This window comes from Leptopilina heterotoma, unplaced genomic scaffold (genome assembly GCF_015476425.1).
Source record: "Leptopilina heterotoma isolate Lh14 unplaced genomic scaffold, ASM1547642v1 Lhet_182, whole genome shotgun sequence".
Classification (NCBI taxonomy): Eukaryota; Metazoa; Arthropoda; class Insecta; order Hymenoptera; family Figitidae; genus Leptopilina; species Leptopilina heterotoma.
Window position 1 is genome coordinate 689275 of NW_025110899.1, and position 20397 is coordinate 709671.

At 30.9% G+C, this 20397-nt stretch overlaps 2 protein-coding genes across 3 annotated transcripts in view; one reads left to right on the forward strand and one right to left on the reverse strand.

Annotated features, from left to right (window-relative positions):
• Positions 1 to 20397, forward strand: part of LOC122500159 (RING finger protein 17) — a 147659-nt gene that overhangs the window by 79762 nt on the left and 47500 nt on the right. The gene's annotated exons all lie outside the window — the stretch shown is intronic.
• Positions 10456 to 20397, reverse strand: part of LOC122500165 — a 43723-nt gene continuing 33781 nt past the window's right edge. Inside the window, exons 2-3 of the mRNA XM_043608952.1 lie at positions 19810 to 20001; positions 10456 to 12944 (exon numbers count right to left, since the gene is read on the reverse strand). Coding sequence (XP_043464887.1) covers positions 12598 to 12944; positions 19810 to 20001 — 539 coding nt within the window. The 3' untranslated portion in view covers positions 10456 to 12597. The remainder of the gene's footprint in view (positions 12945 to 19809; positions 20002 to 20397) is intronic.

Genomic DNA, 20397 nt, shown 5'->3' on the forward strand with positions numbered 1-20397 from the left:
TGTTCTCTGTCCGAGAAAATATTTTCTTGATTTGAGAAAATTTATAGTTTTCAATCAAAAAAATACTTTCTCAATACAAGTAAATTATTTACTTAAATTACCCCCCCCCCCCCCTTACCTCCATCCCATCTTTTCTAATACTTAGGTCAAACATTTTTATTATTTAATTAATTAACATTTATATTTTTTATTTAAATAATTAAATAATTATTATTTTACATATATATTTACATTTAATTAATACTTAACACAAATACAACAAATATACCTTGAAAGAAAATTTTCCACGGTCGGAGGAATTGAACTCGGGTTGCACGCACCAGAAGCCGTCACGCTACCACTATGCCATCCTAGCCTCAATGGACAGTTTTCAAAAACTGATATTTAAGTTGCATATACATTTGAAGAAAAATATTTTCTTGGATCAAGAACACCGGCATTGTGTTAAGTAAAAAAAAGTTTCAAAGCAAATAAATAAAATGATTCGATTCAAGAAACATGAATTCTCCACACAATACTTTATTATTTCGCTTAAGAACATATATTCTAGATTCAATACTTTTTGGTACTTCGGAAAAGTAAAATATTTGGTTGAAATAATTACATATTTAGTTCCGCCAAATACTACATTCTTAATTCAAGAATTCTGTTCAATGCTAATAATTACTTGACACAAGAAAATGAATTTCTTTCTTCAAATAAATATGGGATTAATTGAATATAATTTTTAATCGACTTGAAACAAATATTTACTTATATTAAGATCTTACACTTAATTGAATTGAATAAATAAAATATTTCATTCCAGAAAATATAACATTCTCGCAAGAAATTAATGATTTTGAAACATGAGAATATAGAAATGCTTCAAGTAAAAGAAATGCTTAGATTAATTAATATTTCTTTGAAACAAAATAATTTTTAATTGAGTTGAAACAATTATTAACTTGTATTAATCTTCCCATTTTCTTGGCTCAAGACTATGGGTGTTGGATGAAATAAATAGTTGCTTTAAAGGAAATAAAAAAATTATTTGACTCAAGATACCAAATGACTCAAGGTAAATTACTTGACGTGAGAACATGATATTCTTGATTCAATACTTTTTCGAGACTTGGCGCATGTAAAACAGTTCGTTTGAAACAGTAAGATATTTACTTATGTCAAACCCATATTTTCTTATTCCAATAACTTTGATCAATGCTCAAAATTACTTGACACAAGAAAATAAATTTCTTCCAATAAGAAAATATGGGTTTGTTTCAAGTAAATCAGGTCAAGAAAATGCATTTACTTGATTCAATGAACTTTTTTTTTCAGTGTACATATAAGAAAATAATTACTTTTAAAAATAATTGAATTCTTGTGATGAATATTGTTATTTATATGAAAATAATTGAATATTGGAAAGAATTTTATTAAAATGTTACAAAATAATTGAATTTTCGGGAATAATTTTGTTATTTATGGACATAATTGAATTTCTTTTGAAGAATTATTTAAATGTAAATACCTAATTGAATTCTCAAGGAAGAATTTTATTAAAATCTAAAGAAATAATTGAATTTTTACAAAAAAAATCTAATTAAAATTGCATTTTAAATAATTGATTTCTTTTTAACAATTTTATTAAAATATTTGAAAATAATTGAATTCCTGTGAAATATTTTAATATTGTTGTAAATAATTGAATTCTTCCAAAGAATTGAAAAAAACATTTTTTTAAATATAATTAATTTTTCGAGAAATTGAAATTCAATTTTTAAGAATAAGTGCATTTTTTGATCAATTCGTGTAAAATTTTATTAAAAATAATTGAAATTCTTGGATGAGTTTTATTATTTATGAAAATAATTTAGAATTTTATCAAAAATGAATTGAAAATGAATTGAATTTCAGTGGAAATTTTATCAATTTGTTTTAAATAATTGAATTCTTTTTCGAAATTTTATGAAAATACTAGATATTGAAAATAATTGAAACGTTTTAAAGAATTTGATTATAATTTTTGAGAATAGTTTTTTGAATTCTAGTATTAGCAAATTTCAAGTAGTGGAAATTCTAAAAAAAATAGCTTTTAGTGGCTTGAATCTAAGAAAGTACCCAAATAGTAGCATAACGTAAAAAAAGTAGTAAATAGTAGGTTTTAGTAGAAGAGTGCGAAGCCTTTAATTTTCACATTAAAATTAACTAGAAAAGTTAGACGTGTAATTATTGTATTATGAACATGTTTTTAATATTCGCAGTTTTCTCTTTTTAGAAAATATAATTTTCGAAATCGAAAATCGAATCTGAATGGAAAACTTTTTTCCTTTTTTCAGAGGAAAGTATATATGCGGCGCTCAAGAGCGTTGAATCGCAATGTCAGTATTGAGCAGGAAACTCAAAACATGTGTTTACTTGATTCTGAACTATCGATATTTCGTTTTGCTATCACCCTTTATTCGCCCGTCGGGTAGATATAGATACCGCTGTTAGTGGATCAGGAACAGTTAGATTCTCACTTGATGCCTTCACTAAAGGATACGTCGACGTGCGCGCGTTTCAGATGCCCCGGCAAACAGTTCTGTTTCTGCTCGAGGGAATGGGAAACTCAATTGGAATGGATATTCACATATGTAAATAAGGCCTGGCCAACCATTCCGTTTTCACATTAGCGCCGCGAATTGACCTCAACCCTAGCTGCCAATGAACAAGGAGGTATATTTGCAAAATTATGCGATTAATATACCCTCAAAGCGAAATCCTCAATTGATTATTGGAACCATTTTGGTTCAACTGCAAAATGAACAATATTGTGTGTGTACTTTGTGGACAAAGGTAATTTCCAGTTCTTAATTTTCTGAAAGAGAGGACAATTTGTTTGCAATTTTTTATTTTTCAAATTTTAAATAATTTCGGCTAAATAAATTTGAAATTTATAGAAACAAATGTAGGATGAAAATCGAAATGCTGCAATAATAGTTGTTGTCTTTTTTTTAATTCCAAATGGTCTATGAAGCGTGTAATAGCTGTAGATCAGGAAGCTCGAAAATCCAATTAAAAGGAATTGTAGTATTTACTTTTCCCTTGTGTGTAATGATACGTGGTGGCCTTGACCGCGAAATCTACATTGTGAACTCAAATGTGGAATGCCGTATAAACAGTATATAATCTGTCACACAGAAGCGATGAGAAACTGAGTTGTCATCTCTGTTCTCTAGACAGCATTAATGCTGTCACGAAAGAAGAGTACACTTGTCAACAATGTAATACTACTTTCACCTGTTTCTAAAGATGTTTTCATAATATATTTCATCGACAACTTTCAAGTATCACTTTTTTTCAACCTGTATGCTTTCTTTTAAGAGTTTCCTCTTCTCGTTTTCAAAGTCGTTAAAATATCTCTTACTACACTTTCTGTGACAAGTTTGTTGATCCGACACGTAATGTTTGTGTTATTCAAAAATAGCCGTTCTTTTCACTTTTTAGCTAATTAAAAGCAAAAAACAAAAAAAAATTGGCTAAAAAGTGAAATTTTATAAAAATCGTGCGTAAAGTAATATCCTTTCAAAACTTACATTGCTTTATAATTTATAGGCTAATAATAACATGATTATAAGCGTAACTTCCGACAAAAGAGTGTTAGATCATAAATACTCGTGAAAGTTAAACGCGATGAGTCGGAACATTGGATGATGTATCTACTTAGAAAATAATTAAAATGATGGTATTAGTTTTCTTAAATGATAATTTTTCAGGGAAATAAAGAAATGTTTTTGCACAATGTTTGGAGAGAATAAATATTATATTAAAAATTAAAAATTAACGAGAGTCAAGTTAGAGTTATGATGTTATGAACATATTATACTCAAGAGATAAGAGTTGTGTTTTCTAGGAAAGGGGAATTGAATTTAAAAAAGTAATTTTAAAATACATAATATAAATTGTCATGTTTAATTACACTTCTTATTTTGAAAAGTGAAAAGTTAACTTGGAGAAAATGAATATTATTTTCAAACTATTTTAATTTAGCAATGAGACAGAGAGGAAAAAGTGAGATAAAAATTGTGCGTTCTCCTGAATCTGACTGGTGGAAATAGTGAAGTGAAATAATTTTTTTGCCTGGCAGAAATATTCTCATTTAAAAAATTCCATTAAAATTGTACATTGAGAGATTTAAATTTTAGAGTGGCTTTTGTTTAATTTCATACATAATACTTTACAAATTTGTAGACCTATTTGATCGCATCAAATACCTTGAGGCAAATTGCCAAACGTGGATTTGGATGCCACACTGTCAGAAAAAAATTAACCTCGAAGCATTTCACTCTTTTATTTTTAATCTCATTCACTGTTCTGCCTCTCCATTTTTTAATTTTTTTTTTGTTTTTTGTTTTTTGGTATTTCACGATCGTTTGCATGTTAATTTTCAACGACCAGTGACGCTGCACGCCCTCAAGGTACAGACATCGATGATATTCAGACCAATAACCCAATACATATGTGTACACGTCAACAAAATTAAACTAGCCAAATTTCCATCTCTTCACCCAAATTCCAATTTTTTCTATATTAATTGTATTAAAAAGAACATTTCTTTCAACTCGTTATGCGCTTCACGAAACTCGGCGGAATATTTCCAATTTCAGTGACGTATTTTCAAATTTTCAATCATGATAATATCACTCAGAAACTCATAATAAACGAATGGATAAAAGAATTCAAAATAAACTAAGAGGTATTAAAAAGCGTTGCAGTTTAAATAAATACCAAAAAAAGATTAAACATTTTTAAATAATAATCCTTTGGTGAATTATTATAATCCTTGTTGGATTAAAAACTTACAGATTAATCAATTTTTGTGTTAAAATAATAATTCTGTGAATTTAATTTAATTGGATTTAAAGTATAAAGTTAACGTCATAAATGTTTTTTTATCAAATACGTATTAAAATTTATTTTTTGTGAAAAAATAAGACAATTTTTTTTCTATTTTATGTTGGAAATATTTTTTCTCTGAAAATGTAAATCTTTTCAACAAATTGAACGAGACAACATCGTTTTGATTTGAACATTGTTTGTGTTATATGATTGATGGAAAGAGTCCATTTTCCATTTGCAATTAAGAAAGCAATCCATCACACATGAACAAATTAATGGAATGTGATTGGTAATAAAGAATAACATGGTTGTTCAGAATGTCGATATTGTGCATTCAAAACTTCCATATAACCGTTAAAATATTCTTGTAGTTTAATAAACCGATTTTTTATATGGTTTTCATCAACAAGTACATACAGGAGAGTTTGTCTGATAATAATTCGCGTGTTTTTTTCTCTCAATAATGCTTTTAATTAAACGTCATATTGTTCTCAATTTTACTAAGTGAATTAATTATCAGGAAAATGGATTTTTCTCTAGTGGTAATGATTATAAAATTATAGTAAATCTTCTTTTTGGTGGATAATTCGTATTGTTGATATTATTATGCTGGCATCGTACTCTTCTACTAAGAACTCCTATTTACTGTTTTATTAACGATTTCCTACTATTTGGATATTTTTTTTAGATTTTTGACACTAAAAGCTAGTATTTTCTATGTTTGAGAATTTGCACTGTATTTTAAATTCGCTAATTAAATAAAAAAATTATTATCAAAAATTTTATTGAAATTTTTAGAAACAAATCAAAAAATTTTAATAAAATTCTTTCTAGCCATTCAATTATTTTCAAAACTTTTTCGAAATTCAATTATTTTTACTACTTTTTTCAATTTTAAATCTTTTAGTCTTATTTTTGCTACTTTTTCAAAAGTAATTATAGAATACTTTTTTTACATTCTCATTTGAAATAAAAAATTTTTCTACACTGGGGAAAAGGATACTTTTGAATCAAACACAATTTCTTTGATATGCAGTCAAGAAAAAACTATATTTGAATTAAATATAATAGATTTGATTCAATGCAAAATTTAAATCAGAATTTTTGATTTGATCCACAGTCTTAGGACCAAATTATTACAATTTGTTGGATGAAAATTTTCGGTATGGATTTTTTTTTATGACTATTTATGTTTGTGTTAAACAAATTGTTTCCCCAGTGCATCTACCTAAAGCTTTCAATAACCACTTTTGAAATAAAGAGAGAAATTTATAAAAATAATTTAAAAAAAAAGTATAATTATAGTTTTTTACGATAGCAGTTGCAGTTCAGTAGTTGGACGAAGCCAACGGCGGCTGCTGTCCATCATGAAAGATTCTGTACTGCGTGCGCTTGAAGCGCATTGATTAACCGTTGTCTAGTGGATGCATCACGCCCGGGGGTTACGTTTATGAAAACTTTTTGCAACGATCGACCCTCTTTTTCCGGCGTGAAATTCAGATAGAGGGAAAAGCGAAGCGCATTGCGTAAAATAATACTCGATTGTTTCGGAAGTTACGTGTTGGTTGTACCGGAAACGTACAACAAAAGGAGGAAATCATATCATAGGTTCTTATTTGTTATTGTTTGACTAGAATTTATTTTCTCAAAAAGGAATTTTAAATTAAAAAGTTGAAAGAAAACATGTCGATAAAAGAAATTGATACATATGAAGATATTATGCATCAATAGACAAATAGTTTTATTTGTTTGTATCTTTATTTCTAGTTTGATAATTAAGAAAGAAAGAGGCGCTAAGAATATCGATAAAGTAGTGAGCGGCATTTATTATATCGCGTTGAGAGTCGCTTTCTATTGGTATTAACACCAACTAGGAATCGATCTCTGAGAAATCGCCTGGAAATCGAGGAGATCGATAAAATAGTTTGAAATTTTCGAAAAGCGACATTTGACGTTTTCTTTGTGAGTATTATCAGTGTGAAATTAATGGAAAAAGTGATGGGTAGGTTGATTTTCAGTGCAGCTGGAAAATAAGGTACTTGTACTTTTCATTGGCGTTCGCGACGCGTCTTAGTTCACTCGGAAGACTGAACTTTTAGCGCTCGTAAACGGGCTACCGACGGCTTCAGGGTTTTACGACTCATTTGCATCCGCCTTTAAAGGCTGAGTCCCACAATTAAACCCGTCGAGCGCTGTCGAGCGCAGCTGTACCTTTCCTGGTGTGCGCCTTCTCGCTCGTATATTCAATATCCAAGATATGAGCTCCCTGGAGATCGATCGTGCCAGGATATCTCGCAGAGGATGTCTGTTCGTAAAAGCTTGCAGGAGTAAAGGGCTCTCCAAAACGGAAGTAGCCGTTAAACTAGGTTTCCGTTTCATAAACTCGAGCATATCGCGGCTAACTCCATCTCACCCTCGTAAGACACCACATTTTTCACTTGAAAATGCACTTTCCACTTTTTATCATTCGACACTTGTCTAATCACTTCTTAAGATATCATTCTTTAATCAAAATTCTTTTCTATTCAAACTTTTATCTTCTAGAAAAGCTTCCTCATAAAGGAAAATTTCATCCTTTTGTTTATTAAATTAATACCAAATTGAAAGATTTGAAATTTTTTCTTGATATCCAAACAGAAAAGATTTTATTTCATTGTACGTGTCTGCAGTAATGCTCTCTTATACTAGTATGAGAATTTCACGATAGAATTTTTTTTATAAGGTTTGTTACGTTTTTATTGCGTTTCTGCTTTCGAAGGTTTGAACTTATTTCGTCGTCAGCGGCATTTCGATGTGGAAAATAATTTTCTATCGTTGGCTCGACAGTCAGCCAGGAAGCAAGTTCGACATTTCCTGTTACGGTGAACTTGCCCCGTGCTCGAAGAATGGAAAGGAAAGTCCGCCAAATATAAGGCAAAAATGTCCGTCGAAATTGGATTTCTGAAAGTGCTCCAGTATAGTCGGAGCTGCTCCACCTGATTACCCGTTTCGCTGATGGATTCTTAGACTAACCTCGCACTTGCAACCTCTTCCTCTGCTTTGGTTGCCTTTAGCAACCCTCTTTTCTAGCTCACCCCTTCAGTTCACTCCAACTAACTCCCAGTTTCGTCGCCCACAGTCGCCCACCGATCGGATTTTATAGCCATTTTGTATAAACGCTTTCGTTTACTCCGCAGGTATAAAAGGGTGGCTTCGAGAAACTGGAACCACTGAAAGTTGATACCAAGCCACGCCGGAGGCATCTTCGATCAAGAAGGCACAAAGATGAATTCCTGATAGATATCTTTTTTCTCCTCCTCTTCCTCCTCCTCCTCTACTTCTTAAACTACTTATCTCCGCCTTACTCACTGAAATATCAATTTACAACTCTCTAATTTCATTCTTTACCTTAGTTCGCTTTATTTGAAAATCTCTAAACAAAATATACACCCACTTACCTAATTCGTATCCAATTATAAAATGATAACTTTTTAAAAAAGTCCGTTTGTAACAGGACGGTGAAAATTGGTTCTTTTGTAAATTTTCCCTCCCTGTCACTAGTCTAGGTACTATTACAGAATTCTAGATATTGCATTTTTACATAAGGAATATGACATTTGCCGATTTTTAATTTTCTTTCGTTATGAAGAGTGGATTAAAAAAATTTTCAATATATCGCTTCTCAATATGTCAGTGAACTAAATATTCGTATTACTATTGAAAATAACATCTCCTGAATCACTGCGAGATTGAAGATTTAGTTTTATTTTTTATCATATATATATATATATATTCTCTTTTCCAAATTGTACAAGTTTTCTTTGGAAATATCAATAACAGATACAAACTTTGATAGAATTGGTTTGCTGCGACCAACTGAAAATCTAGAATTACATTGAAAAAAGTTGATAACCACAAATCAAAAAATGAAGATTGTTTTTCGAAAATGTGCAATTCCACGTGAACTGATCCAATCAATAAAATTAAATCGTAAGGGACTTTGTTATTTTCAAATTGATATCATTTATACGAAAATCTAAGGATTTCAATTTTTATTTTTTATATAATGAATTTTTTAAGTATTTTTACTTTACAATGCCAAAAATGTTTTTAAAGAATTTTTTTAACCAGGCTTTTTCAAAAATAAACCTAACCCTCTCTAAATTTAAATTAGTAAAAATGTCTGATAAATTGAAATAGTGACTGACTTTATGCTTTTGAATTAGTACATTTTACTTAATAAAGAGTAATTTATAATAATTTATTAGTTAAATTGACTAATTCAAAAGCAAAAAGTTAGTCACTAACTTATTCTTATTTCTTACTGCCTCTTTTAAATAAAATTAGCAATTTTCAAAATAATAGAATTTAAAAATTTTCTAATTTAAAGTTTTGTTGAAAACACAAAAAAAATTCAATTTTGGAGAAATTACAAATAACAGCAGAAATTCAATTATTTAAAAAAAAAAAAATAAAATTCTTATAAAATTCAACTATGTTCAAAATTTGAAAAAAATTCTCATAAAAATCCCAATTATCTTTATAAATAACAAATTTCTTCTCCAATGATCAATTATTTTCATGAATAAAAAAAAATTGTTGTCCTAATTTCAATTATTTTCAAAAAATTTTCTGATTTCAATAATTTTCAATATTTAAGAGTTTAATAAAATTTCCCAAAAGGAATTCAATTATTAAAAAAAAATTTTAATAAAATTGTATGCAAACATTTAATTATTTTCAAAAATAATAAATTCAATTATTATTTTCATAAAAAATAATTTAAAATTCTAGAAAATAATAATTGAATTAAAATGATGAAAATAATTTTGATGTTATAATATAAAATAATGATTTTATTTCTCGGTCATCTTTAGTTATTAGAAAACATGAAGAAATCGATAACTCCGATTCGAAGTTATCGAAGTTATCGATATCTTCATTTTAGTCTTTTAATGAAAAGAAGTGAAAAAAATTCTAATGATTTCTATTTGTCATTACAATTTTCAAATAATTATTTAAAAAAATTAATTGTAACATAAGAATGTAATATACAATCTATCTAAAGTTAACAAAAAACAAAAGTACAAACAAAAGACAACTTCAGAGTGTGATGGACAGAAAAAGTGAATAAATGAAAAAAAATTCAAATTATTATAGTTAATTTTTACAAATTCAAATTAAGGGAGCACGGAGAGAAAATCTCTCCCTATTTCTTTTCAATTTTTACAAAAACTACCTTTAGTAGTATTTAAATAAATACCAGCAAAAACAAACATTATTCTGCATTTTTTCATTACCTCTTTTAATTTATTATTAAATCACTTTTATTAGAAATCTGAGATTTCTTCCAATAAAATATGTAAAAATGAAAGTGGTACAATAATGTATTGAAAATAAAAAAAATCAACCGAATCAAAACACTTTATTGATTTTCTTAAAGACTCATTATTGTTGTCACATTTTTAAACTTTACATATAATTTATTGGAAAAAACCTCAGGCTTACAATGAAAATAATTAAAAAAGCAGTTTTTGTAAAAATTGTAAAATGTTTAATTTTCTAAACCTTGGGGAACAATTTACCAGAGTTTCAAACCATTCCCAGAAAATAAAATTTTTTCGATTCCTGTCAATTTCCCGAATTAAATTTCACGTGTAATTGCTTAAATACAACATCGACGGTTCAGTAAAGAAATATTGATTTGGGAAAACATTGTTAACCATCAATTTTTTTTGGGTGTATAGTATATTTTTTTGTTAAATATGAGTTTCATTGACAAACTTTTACATTGCAGTCTATTATTACTATATGGCTAAGAATTAAAAATCTATAAATTGTAAATATTTACAAGTGTAAAATATTTTTAGCAGACTTTAATATAAATTTCAAAAGAAAAATCACTCTTTAGATAAAATTAATCATCTGTCTTGGTAAACAATGTTCTAAATTTCAACAAGTTTGGAAAGTATAGGTATCTTTTAATTCCTACTTAAGTATAAAATCTATAAAATATACAAGCGATCTTCTTCTTCTTACTTACAATTAGAAGCTGAGAATATATTCTTCTTAATTTAAAATACCATTCGTTCGTTATGAACCTTATTTCGTATAATACGTAGTTGTGTATTCTTAATAGTAAAATTATTTGATAATATAAAACAGTTAATGCATTTATTTAGAAAAGAACATTTTTCGAAGCTGTTGTAAAAAAGATTACTCTATTTCTTAAAAATAGTTTGTCTGCATTTGATAATTTCGCAAGGTTCCAAATTAGGAATAATATGAAGAATAACAATAATTTTAAACGTGCGAAATTTTTAAGCAAAAGTTACATTACGACAGTGATAATTTTTTTTTCTTTAATTTATTGAATAAATTGTGTTCTGTATTTCTGCATCATTCATTCAATTCTAAATTTTTGTTTTCTGATTTCAGTTTAATTCAATTTTTCCATTTCAATAAATAACACTATTTGGACAAACGTATGGTACATGAGATTTTTATTGCAAAAAAATTTGTTGATCTCTTAGTTTTATATTATTGTAGGAATAAACTTTTGGTTCTATATGAATATCAATTTATCGACGCAAATTTATCATTTTAAATATAGGAAAAAATTTCCATCAACACTTGCACCACTGTCAAATATAATAATTTTGATAACTATCATAATTATTTAGAGCAGTTTCTATAGAGTTTTAACTCTATCAGAAGCTGAGGTTCTAAATAAAATTTATGTTTGCGAAAAACTTGGATAAAATTTGCTTTGACTTTTGTTTCTTTTTCGGGAATTTTTACTTATTCACATATTTCTTTATCTCCCTGAAAGTAAAATCTAGAGCCTTTCATGTATCCACTTTTAAAAAGATCTCTTTATCTGTTAGAAAGGGAATCAGAAATAAGTTAAACCGTTAGATAGTAATTTATGCAAATGCATTTGACTGATCGAGTTGCAGCGTGGGAAAGAAATATTTGAAAAGCAAACATTGAGAAATAATGAGCTCACTCACAATAGGAATAAATTGCAGTTATTACAAGACGCGAACACTTATTAAGTTAGAAGACGACTTTGTCTTTTTTTAATTAACATTATTTTTATTCCCTCGCTATTAATGTATATACTCTAATGTTTGAAATGTGTGTTTTACATGGAATCGTATTATCATCGTCAATTGGTGAAAATGTAATCAAGAAAATTTTAATCTATTTTGTTACTTATTTTGTTTTTATTACTATTAGGTACTATTAGTATATCTAACTTTTGTATTATTAGTTCGCGGGCTTTACAACAAGAAAACTATTTTAGTTTTATGAAAAAGTATTATAGTTTTATTCATTTTTTTTTGTTTTGTTTTGTGTATCTTACTTTGACTTATTTTATTACAACTGAGAGGAGTTTTTGCACACAACTTAAAATCTACATTACAATAGTTGGATGTTTCTTAGAAAATATGAGCATACTATGATAGAAAAAGAAAATGAAAAAGAATCACACAAATGGCATTAAACGTTTAAAAATGGTAATCCTCATTTCACGGTTTTATCTCATCCCTCAGTTCACACGCATCTAAACTTCTGAAATTCCATACGCAATTAATCACCAGCACACTGACCTTTTAATTTTCTATTCTATTATTAAAAACTAATTACAGTTTATTAATTACGTGGGTAATTTTTATCATCTATAGAATAGTTATTCCGAATCTAATACTAGAAATTTGAGTTGTAAAAAGTGTTTGTTGTCCATGGCTATTATTTTCGCTTGACGAAAATATTTTCTAAAAGCTCCTTTGTGATTACGCGATGAGGTCTGGTTGGGCTTTCGGTCGTCCTCTGATAGAGCCTACTGTTAATAGCATAAAGTTTTGGACTGAGCGCACATCTCACGTTGAACCACCAATCGCAGACGAAGACTGCTTGACTAAATTGAGTTCCATTTGGACAGAGGAAAGTTGCTTGCCGTCCGTCTATGTCGCAATAGTGCCAAGCTTGACACCTCGTCTCGACGTCGGCGAAAAATCCAGGATAAGGCTGGTCATCACAGTAGAAGTTTGTATAAGGCACCTTTCCCAAAACCGGGTAGTCGGTTCCTGGCCGACCTAAAAAAACAGCATTCATTAGATTTTCGTTTATAATTAAAAAATTAATTTAGAGTCAAAAAGTAATTTTTTTATCTTGAAAAGTTCAAGTTTTATCAGTTTCGTTTAAAAGTTTAGGAATTTGTTTTGAATGTTCTCATCATCCAAGTAAAGCCGGCGGCTAGCTGCTCGTATCGACGTTCGTCGCCTGCCAAATGCACAAGGCCTTTTCTGTACAAATAAATCTATGTGTGTGTACAACTATCCAGCTTAGATGAGGCATTAGAGCTAAAGTTCTAGCGGAACTTTGAATTAGCGATCGCGTTATCTTGGATGCGAGAATACCTTGCGTAAGTCTGCAGGTAATTACATGTCTCACCTTGCAAAGGGTTAATCAACCTCGATGTTTGCTAAACTGTTTTGCGTACAGACACATGTCGAACTGTGTACGAGCGCTAAGTAAGTGCGAGAGCTAGTGCGAACAAACAGTTCATGACTCAGTGTCGATAATTTAATTGAACTTGATTGAACATTGTACCCTTTTAATCATAGCTCCTACTGTGCATAGAGTTATAACTTTCCAACGTTTATATACTTTATTAAAGAAGCGTGTTTCAAACAACAAATATAATTTTATACACATCAAATTATACATCTTGCTTCTATAATCGAGACTCGAGTTTTCATACCATAAACAGAAAAATTTGTTAGAAAGTTTTTTTTTTTATGAATTTTAAAAATAACTTTAAATTTAACCCTTACTTATCACAGCACTCTTTTCTTGAAAGTTCTTGAAATCGATACTAAACTGGATCAAATTGATACCAAAAATTTAGATCAATTTTTTATTTGATCCACAATTTTGGATCAATTCGTTGCAATTTCATACTTTTCAGTTAACAGTGAGGTACTCATCTATTAAAACCTATTATTTACTACTTTTTTTTCAATTTGTGACACTAAAAAGCTACTTTTTTCTATGTTTGAGAATTTCCACTATACTTTAAATTCACTAATAGTTGGAATAAAAATTTATTCTCAAAAATTTATTAAAACTCTTTCAAACAATTCAATTATTTTCAGAAATAGAATTCTTTGCAAACATTCAACTATTTCCATCAATAATAAAATTTAATTATTTTTAAAAATTTTAATAAATTTTGTTGTAAGAATTCAATTACTTTAATAAATAATAAAACTTGTTGCAGGACTTGAATTATTTTTAATACAAGTTTTAATTAATTCCTTGAAAAATGCAATTATTCTTAAAAATTTTATTAAATTCTTCAACGGAATTCAATTATTTTAAAATGTTAAGATATTTATTGATTAGAATTTAATAAATATTTTCAATACATATTTAATTAATTTGATTTTTTAATAATGTTATTTAAAAATTTAAACAAAAAATGATTGAATTTTGGAAGAATTAGGATTGTAATTTTTATAAATAATATCTAGTTAAATTTCAAAAAGGCCTTACATCAAAATCATTAAACGTGTTTTAATTCCTGTGTACAAATAAATAGGTATTTATATAATTAAAAATATTTTATTATGGAATGTAATTTAATTCAGAAATTGCGAAAATGTGATTATGCTAAGAAAGAAGAAAAAATACGCTTGGTTTAAAGAACCGATGAGAGGTAAAGAAAGGGTTAAAAAAATCGATTAACTCCATAGCATGTAATCGGTGCGGTTTAAATTTGGAGTCCATTAAAGTTTTTGCACACCTCTAAAAATATCTGAAAGTTTTTCTTTTTTTGAAAAAAAAGCTTTTAGAAAAAAATTACGGAAATTAACAATTCGATATTTTAATTGGATTTTTTTTTATCATTCGTTGCAATTATTTGGATTTAATAAAGTTTCTAAAAAAAAATACTATTTCTCAAATTATTTTATATATAGGTGATTTTCTATTTATAATTTAAAAGTTTAATAAATAGATTTTCTCCCTACTTGTCAGACATAAACTAAAAAAGTTGTATATTTAACACTTTATACTTTTTATAATAAAAGCAAGTAAAATTTGTGAAAAATTTTTAATTTAAAAAATCAAGTTATAATTCTAATGGACCATGAATATTTTATCTCTCATGTGCGCGCATGACAGAGTGGCAATATACAGCCTTTGAAGCTAGAATTTCAGAGGAGTTCACTTTTCAGAAATGGTAAAAACATTCATGGTACATTTCAAAATTTAATATTTATGTCTTTTATTAATGTTCAATATTTCCAGGGAAGTAGTGTGGTGAAAAAAAAATGAAATTCATGTTGTAAAAGAAATTTAGCGAAATTGGTAATATGATGAAGATTTAATTCATGTTTTGCTTAAAATATAAAGTATTGAAACTTTTCTAACACGACGGAGCAATGTGAGCAATACTGAGAATGAAATTTGTGCTGCATAATTACGAGGAAACATATAATTTCTTTCAGTGATTTTAATACTTTTTTATAACTAGTTTAATTGATGATGATAATAATAACTGCTGACAGGAAAGGAGAAATATGTTTGATACACCATGAAACTTGTTAGAAGGATTCGAACTCGGTTCGAGAAGAAGCAAGAAGTACCAGGGAATGGGGGATGGTTTGAAAGCAAATTGAGAGATAGAATCATGGGAAACGTGCTCTGATTTACGTACGCCGCTTACTTATTTATTCCACTTGAAGAATTCGCGATCGTAGACTTATACTAACTATTTTCGCGCATGACTATAATGCATCATCTCAGTGCGACTTTTCCATTCAACGCCGTGTACAGTAGAGTACTCTTGGCGAACTTATAATACTTGTTAGTAAAATTGACTTTTTATTTTTCCCGCCATCAATAAGTTGTAATAGAATCATTAGTATTGCAGTGCAACCATAATAAAACAAAGCACTTCCGATACTTTCTTTTGTGTCATTTTTCGAGACTGTTGAATTATATTTTACTAAGTGCAGAGCTTTGCAGAGTCTTAGTCGTCTCGAGAATTATAATGGTAGCATAAGGAAGTGTATCTCGTGACAGCGTACCTGTCTAAACAACTTTGCACCGGTACGATGCTTCGGATGCTTGCAACGTCAGTGTTTGTAGTCTCTCGAATCTCATTGGATGACAAGTATAGTTTCATGCTTTATGCGCTTTGGTATAAGTTATACGACATTGGTAGGTAGGTACCTGCGACACAGTTCAGAACTTGTACGGACAACAGACATCCATACCAAATGTACTACGTGTGCGTCGTGTCCGACCCGTTTTGTCTACCAGGAAGAAGAGAGTTTCTCTTCTCGACCAATGTTAGCCCATAAACTTTGCCGGTCGCGCCAAGTCAGCCGAAAATCTCAGGAAAAACAAAATCTTACTGACATATAAAGCAAGATATGAGCAACTTTCAAAATATCCTTTTTCTCTTCCTCAACTCGACAAATTCCATCTCTATTCTCAAAAGACAAAACTAGTTGACAAAATGTATTTATATAACACACATTATTTAGAGAGCAAGAGGAGAAATCTATGCATACGGGCAGGGTTAATTGCTCGTGACAAATAATGCTTGAGTACTCCAATTTGCCAATTACAATTAGTTACGGTGACCGTCGCGTCGCGCTGGCAAAGCAAACAGATCCATCGACTTTTTTTTTTTCTTCAAGTTGCGTACAAAATTCCGAAACTTATTAGCCAGTCTTATTGTAAGTATTGTAAGTCCATTGTGCTACTCGAAAGACCACTTGATCAACTCTTGAAAGCAATTGTCTTTGGCAGAAAAATACACGCTCTACCAGATAAATCTCATCCCTTAAAACTTTATTTTTTGTACATACGGAGAGCTGCTAAACTGGTACAATAAAATGAGAACAATAAAATGCCTCACTTTTGTTCAGTTTTCAAAGGCATTGTACTGAGAATTCCGTCTCCGAGTTTTCACATTGCATGGCGCGATTGAATTGTTTCCTTATTTTTTCCTCTTGAAGAACCAACAACTTGAGTGTTAATCCCTTTAATTACTCATCTTCTTATAAATTGTTTGCCACAGGCGGTTTCTTTTTATCCACTTTAGCTAATTTTTGTAATTGCGGAAATTTCGTTTGATTGAAAGAAATTTAAAAAAAAACCCCACTTTGTTTACATATTTATGCGAAATATTAAGCTCGATACTATGGAAAGGAATTTACTGATTTTCAAACAATGGATTTACACACGAGCATAAATATGAAGAGAGCACTTACTGTCAATCAATTAATCGAGACTAACTCTCAAGTTGACGCATTATTATTAATGGAAAAAAGTAAATTTAAAAATTTGCAAATCATGAATTGTTTGGAATTTTCAATTTTGAGAGTACTTTGCACTCAAAGTGAGCTTAGTGACAATAAATATTTGTGGGTATTTGTATAATTTTTCGAGAAGGAAAAATGATGACGACAGTAGTTAACCCTTGTGGGGGATGGCGATTACGTGGGTATTTAACGGTGGCTTTTAGGGTGAGGAAGGGAACAAAGGAAAACTTGTGGAGTGAACGGGAGAATAGTGTTGTGTCAGGCTTTGACGGGTGGGTCGCGGAGTATATACATACATACATATAGAGGTAGGTGGTGGTTGCATTGAATCAATATGGAAGCGTAAACTTATCTCATTGATTTAACGGTTCTCAATCTCTGGAAGAGTCGCGCCACTGCAGTGGGAAGCCGTCTCGTGGCATGGCACTCGGATCGGATAATGAAATACCCGTGACCCGGACGACCGAGCCCGGAATCCAGGAGCTCGAAGCTCCGGAGTCTCTCCTTGCGAATAGAGAGAATCATCTGCCTCTCTTTCTCCCTCAACCCCCTGGTATCTCTCTCACCCTTTCTTTTCCAACGCCTCCCCTCTGCACACAAACCTAACCTAGCCTACGCGCTTCCACATCCCACACCGAAGAGAAACAGCAGTTTCATCCCGTGCACTCGGCTGACTTTATGACGATGCAATGGCTGGCTGAGGAACGTAAAACCGACAGAGACGGACGATGCGACGGCGGAGAAAGAGTGAAAGAGCGGATGAGCGGATGGTGTCTCGGGAGCTCCGTCCTTCATTTGCCAAACATCAGCAGGATAGATTCTCAAATGATGTGGGGCGAATCCGGCGCCGCGCCGCGCCACGCCGAGCAGTGCCACTCTCGGCAACTACGGGGTCCGAATTCTGTGGCCTGGATTCGAGCTGATACCAATCTGCTTTAAGGGAAGATTGAAAAACAAGCTATGTATGCTTTGCTTTGCTTTTGTGGATTACCCATTTCCATGTAGTTTGGTAGCCACACTGAAAGAAAAAGTGGAGGGTACAGAAATAATTTGGGTCATAGTCCATACCCCTATAGTATTACCGAAACCTTATGTCAAATTTTACGTTTCCTCATTTTTAAGGGCCCGGCCGGTTTCACCAACACTGATTAAAAGTTAATCAATGATTAAATTAAATCCTTAACCGACCAATCATAAATATACATTAAATTAAATTAAATTCTCCTAATACTACAATTATTGATGACAATGAATACATAATTCATAGAAATAAAATTATGCTTCTATAATGTTATAGAAGCGTATTTAGAATATGCGATAAAAATTCGCATCAAGATCCACTATTTCACATATTATTCAGAGGCTGAAGATATTTTTGCAATCAATGCAAGCTGTGGAGAACTCGTATACGTCGAGTACACATTGCTGGTATTCTAGAGGTAAAGAGGCAACTCGAGGGAGCGAAGGTTGAGTAAATTTGCGGAAAAGCCGAGCAATTAGATTCCCGCGAAAGCACGCAGTGCAGGACGTGCGGGTTTACTGCGCGATTCTCGCATCCCAAGAGGTAGAGAATCGAAAAGGAATTTTGTTCGAAATTTCCAAAGAAAACGTGTCAACTTATTTTATCATATATATCATGTCTCCTTTTTTCTCCTATATATGATTAAGTAATGTCCAAGTTAATCATTTTTTATTTTCCCTTTAAAGGATACAACTTGTTAATTATCTATAAGGTATTCTTAATTATCATTGGGATGTTAGTCGATAATTATAAAATAGCGACGATTTCTCAATATGATTTCGCAGTATTAATGACTTATTTATCAGTAATTTTCATCAATTCCGTTATCATTGACAACCAATCTACACGAATATCAATTTTAATAGCGTGACGCTTCTCCATTGTGAATCACTTCCATTGGCATTGATCCCATCTTGATGTTGTAACAAAAATTGAACAGATATCTACTTCTTTTCCATTGGTTTCCTGATATTCTTTTCCAACCGCACACTTATAACTTTTCCTCAACTTTTGTACAATCGATCAAAGCTCTTTCCGCTCTGAATGATCTTACAAAGAGTTTAACTCTGAAGGCGTGCAAGTAACTTCTGTCTTAGAATATGCTTAAATTTCTTGAGAAAAGTTGAGACTTTTCTCTCAATAATTGAGAAGTCATAGTCTCATAGAGAAAGAAGGCTAACAATAATAGATCTGCTTGAATTAGATTTTCGATATTTTATGCATTTATTTGTAAAGAGGGTTTTTTAATTTTAATAATTTGCGATCTTTAAAAGGTTGGGGGGGGGGGGGTGCATTTTGTTGGAGTAAAGTTAGAGTTAGAATGCTGCTGGAGGGGAATGTGACACTTGCTTCGAGAAATTTCTCAAGAAAAGCTTTGGAATTTTGCTTTACTTCTTTTCCTTGTACTAGCACTTGGTAAGCTGGCGCGCACTTTATCGCTGAGGAGAGGTTCTCACTTGATTCCAAAACCGTATTTCAGGAAAAAGAGGGAGTGAGGTGGAAGGAGGGAGAGAATGAGAAAATGTGGAGAAAATGCAAGGAGGTTGAGGGGACGTTCAAAGGCAAGACTTTGCAGAAGAGATGATCTTGTTTACGTACCGGGTATCGATTTACCGAGATCCAAATACTCTCGTACCGACGGACTCAAGAATCCGGGTGGTACCACTGGCGCCTCATTCGTAGGATTGTTCCTTTGACCTACGTCGTCATCATAGTAATAGTCATCTTCGTCTGGATCCAGAGGTTTCGCCCTCTTGGACACCTTATTACCACTCCGCTCCTCGACTCCGACTGAAAACAAATCAATTTTCAAATTCAAGTAATAATGAAATAACGCAAACAATGAAAAGTTTTTGTCTTCTTTGAAAAGTCTATTGCGCAATAATAATCAGTAATTAAATATTAGTAGAGGAAAAGAGAATACAGTTAATTATCTGAAAGAGAAAAGGCGGATGAAAAATAAATTCATCTTCGTAACGAAGCTCGATGAACGAATCGATTAATTATTTAATCAAGTTTCATCTCTGTCTGCTTAGCTTCGACGTGAATCCGTCCACTTGTTTTAACAAGTCTTTTGCGTTTTCCTTTTGCGTTTGGGATCATGGAAGGCAATGGAAGGTTTTCCGCGAGGTCGATCGCTCCGACCGTACACACCAGCCCGTAAGTTGGGTATAACGAATACCTGCG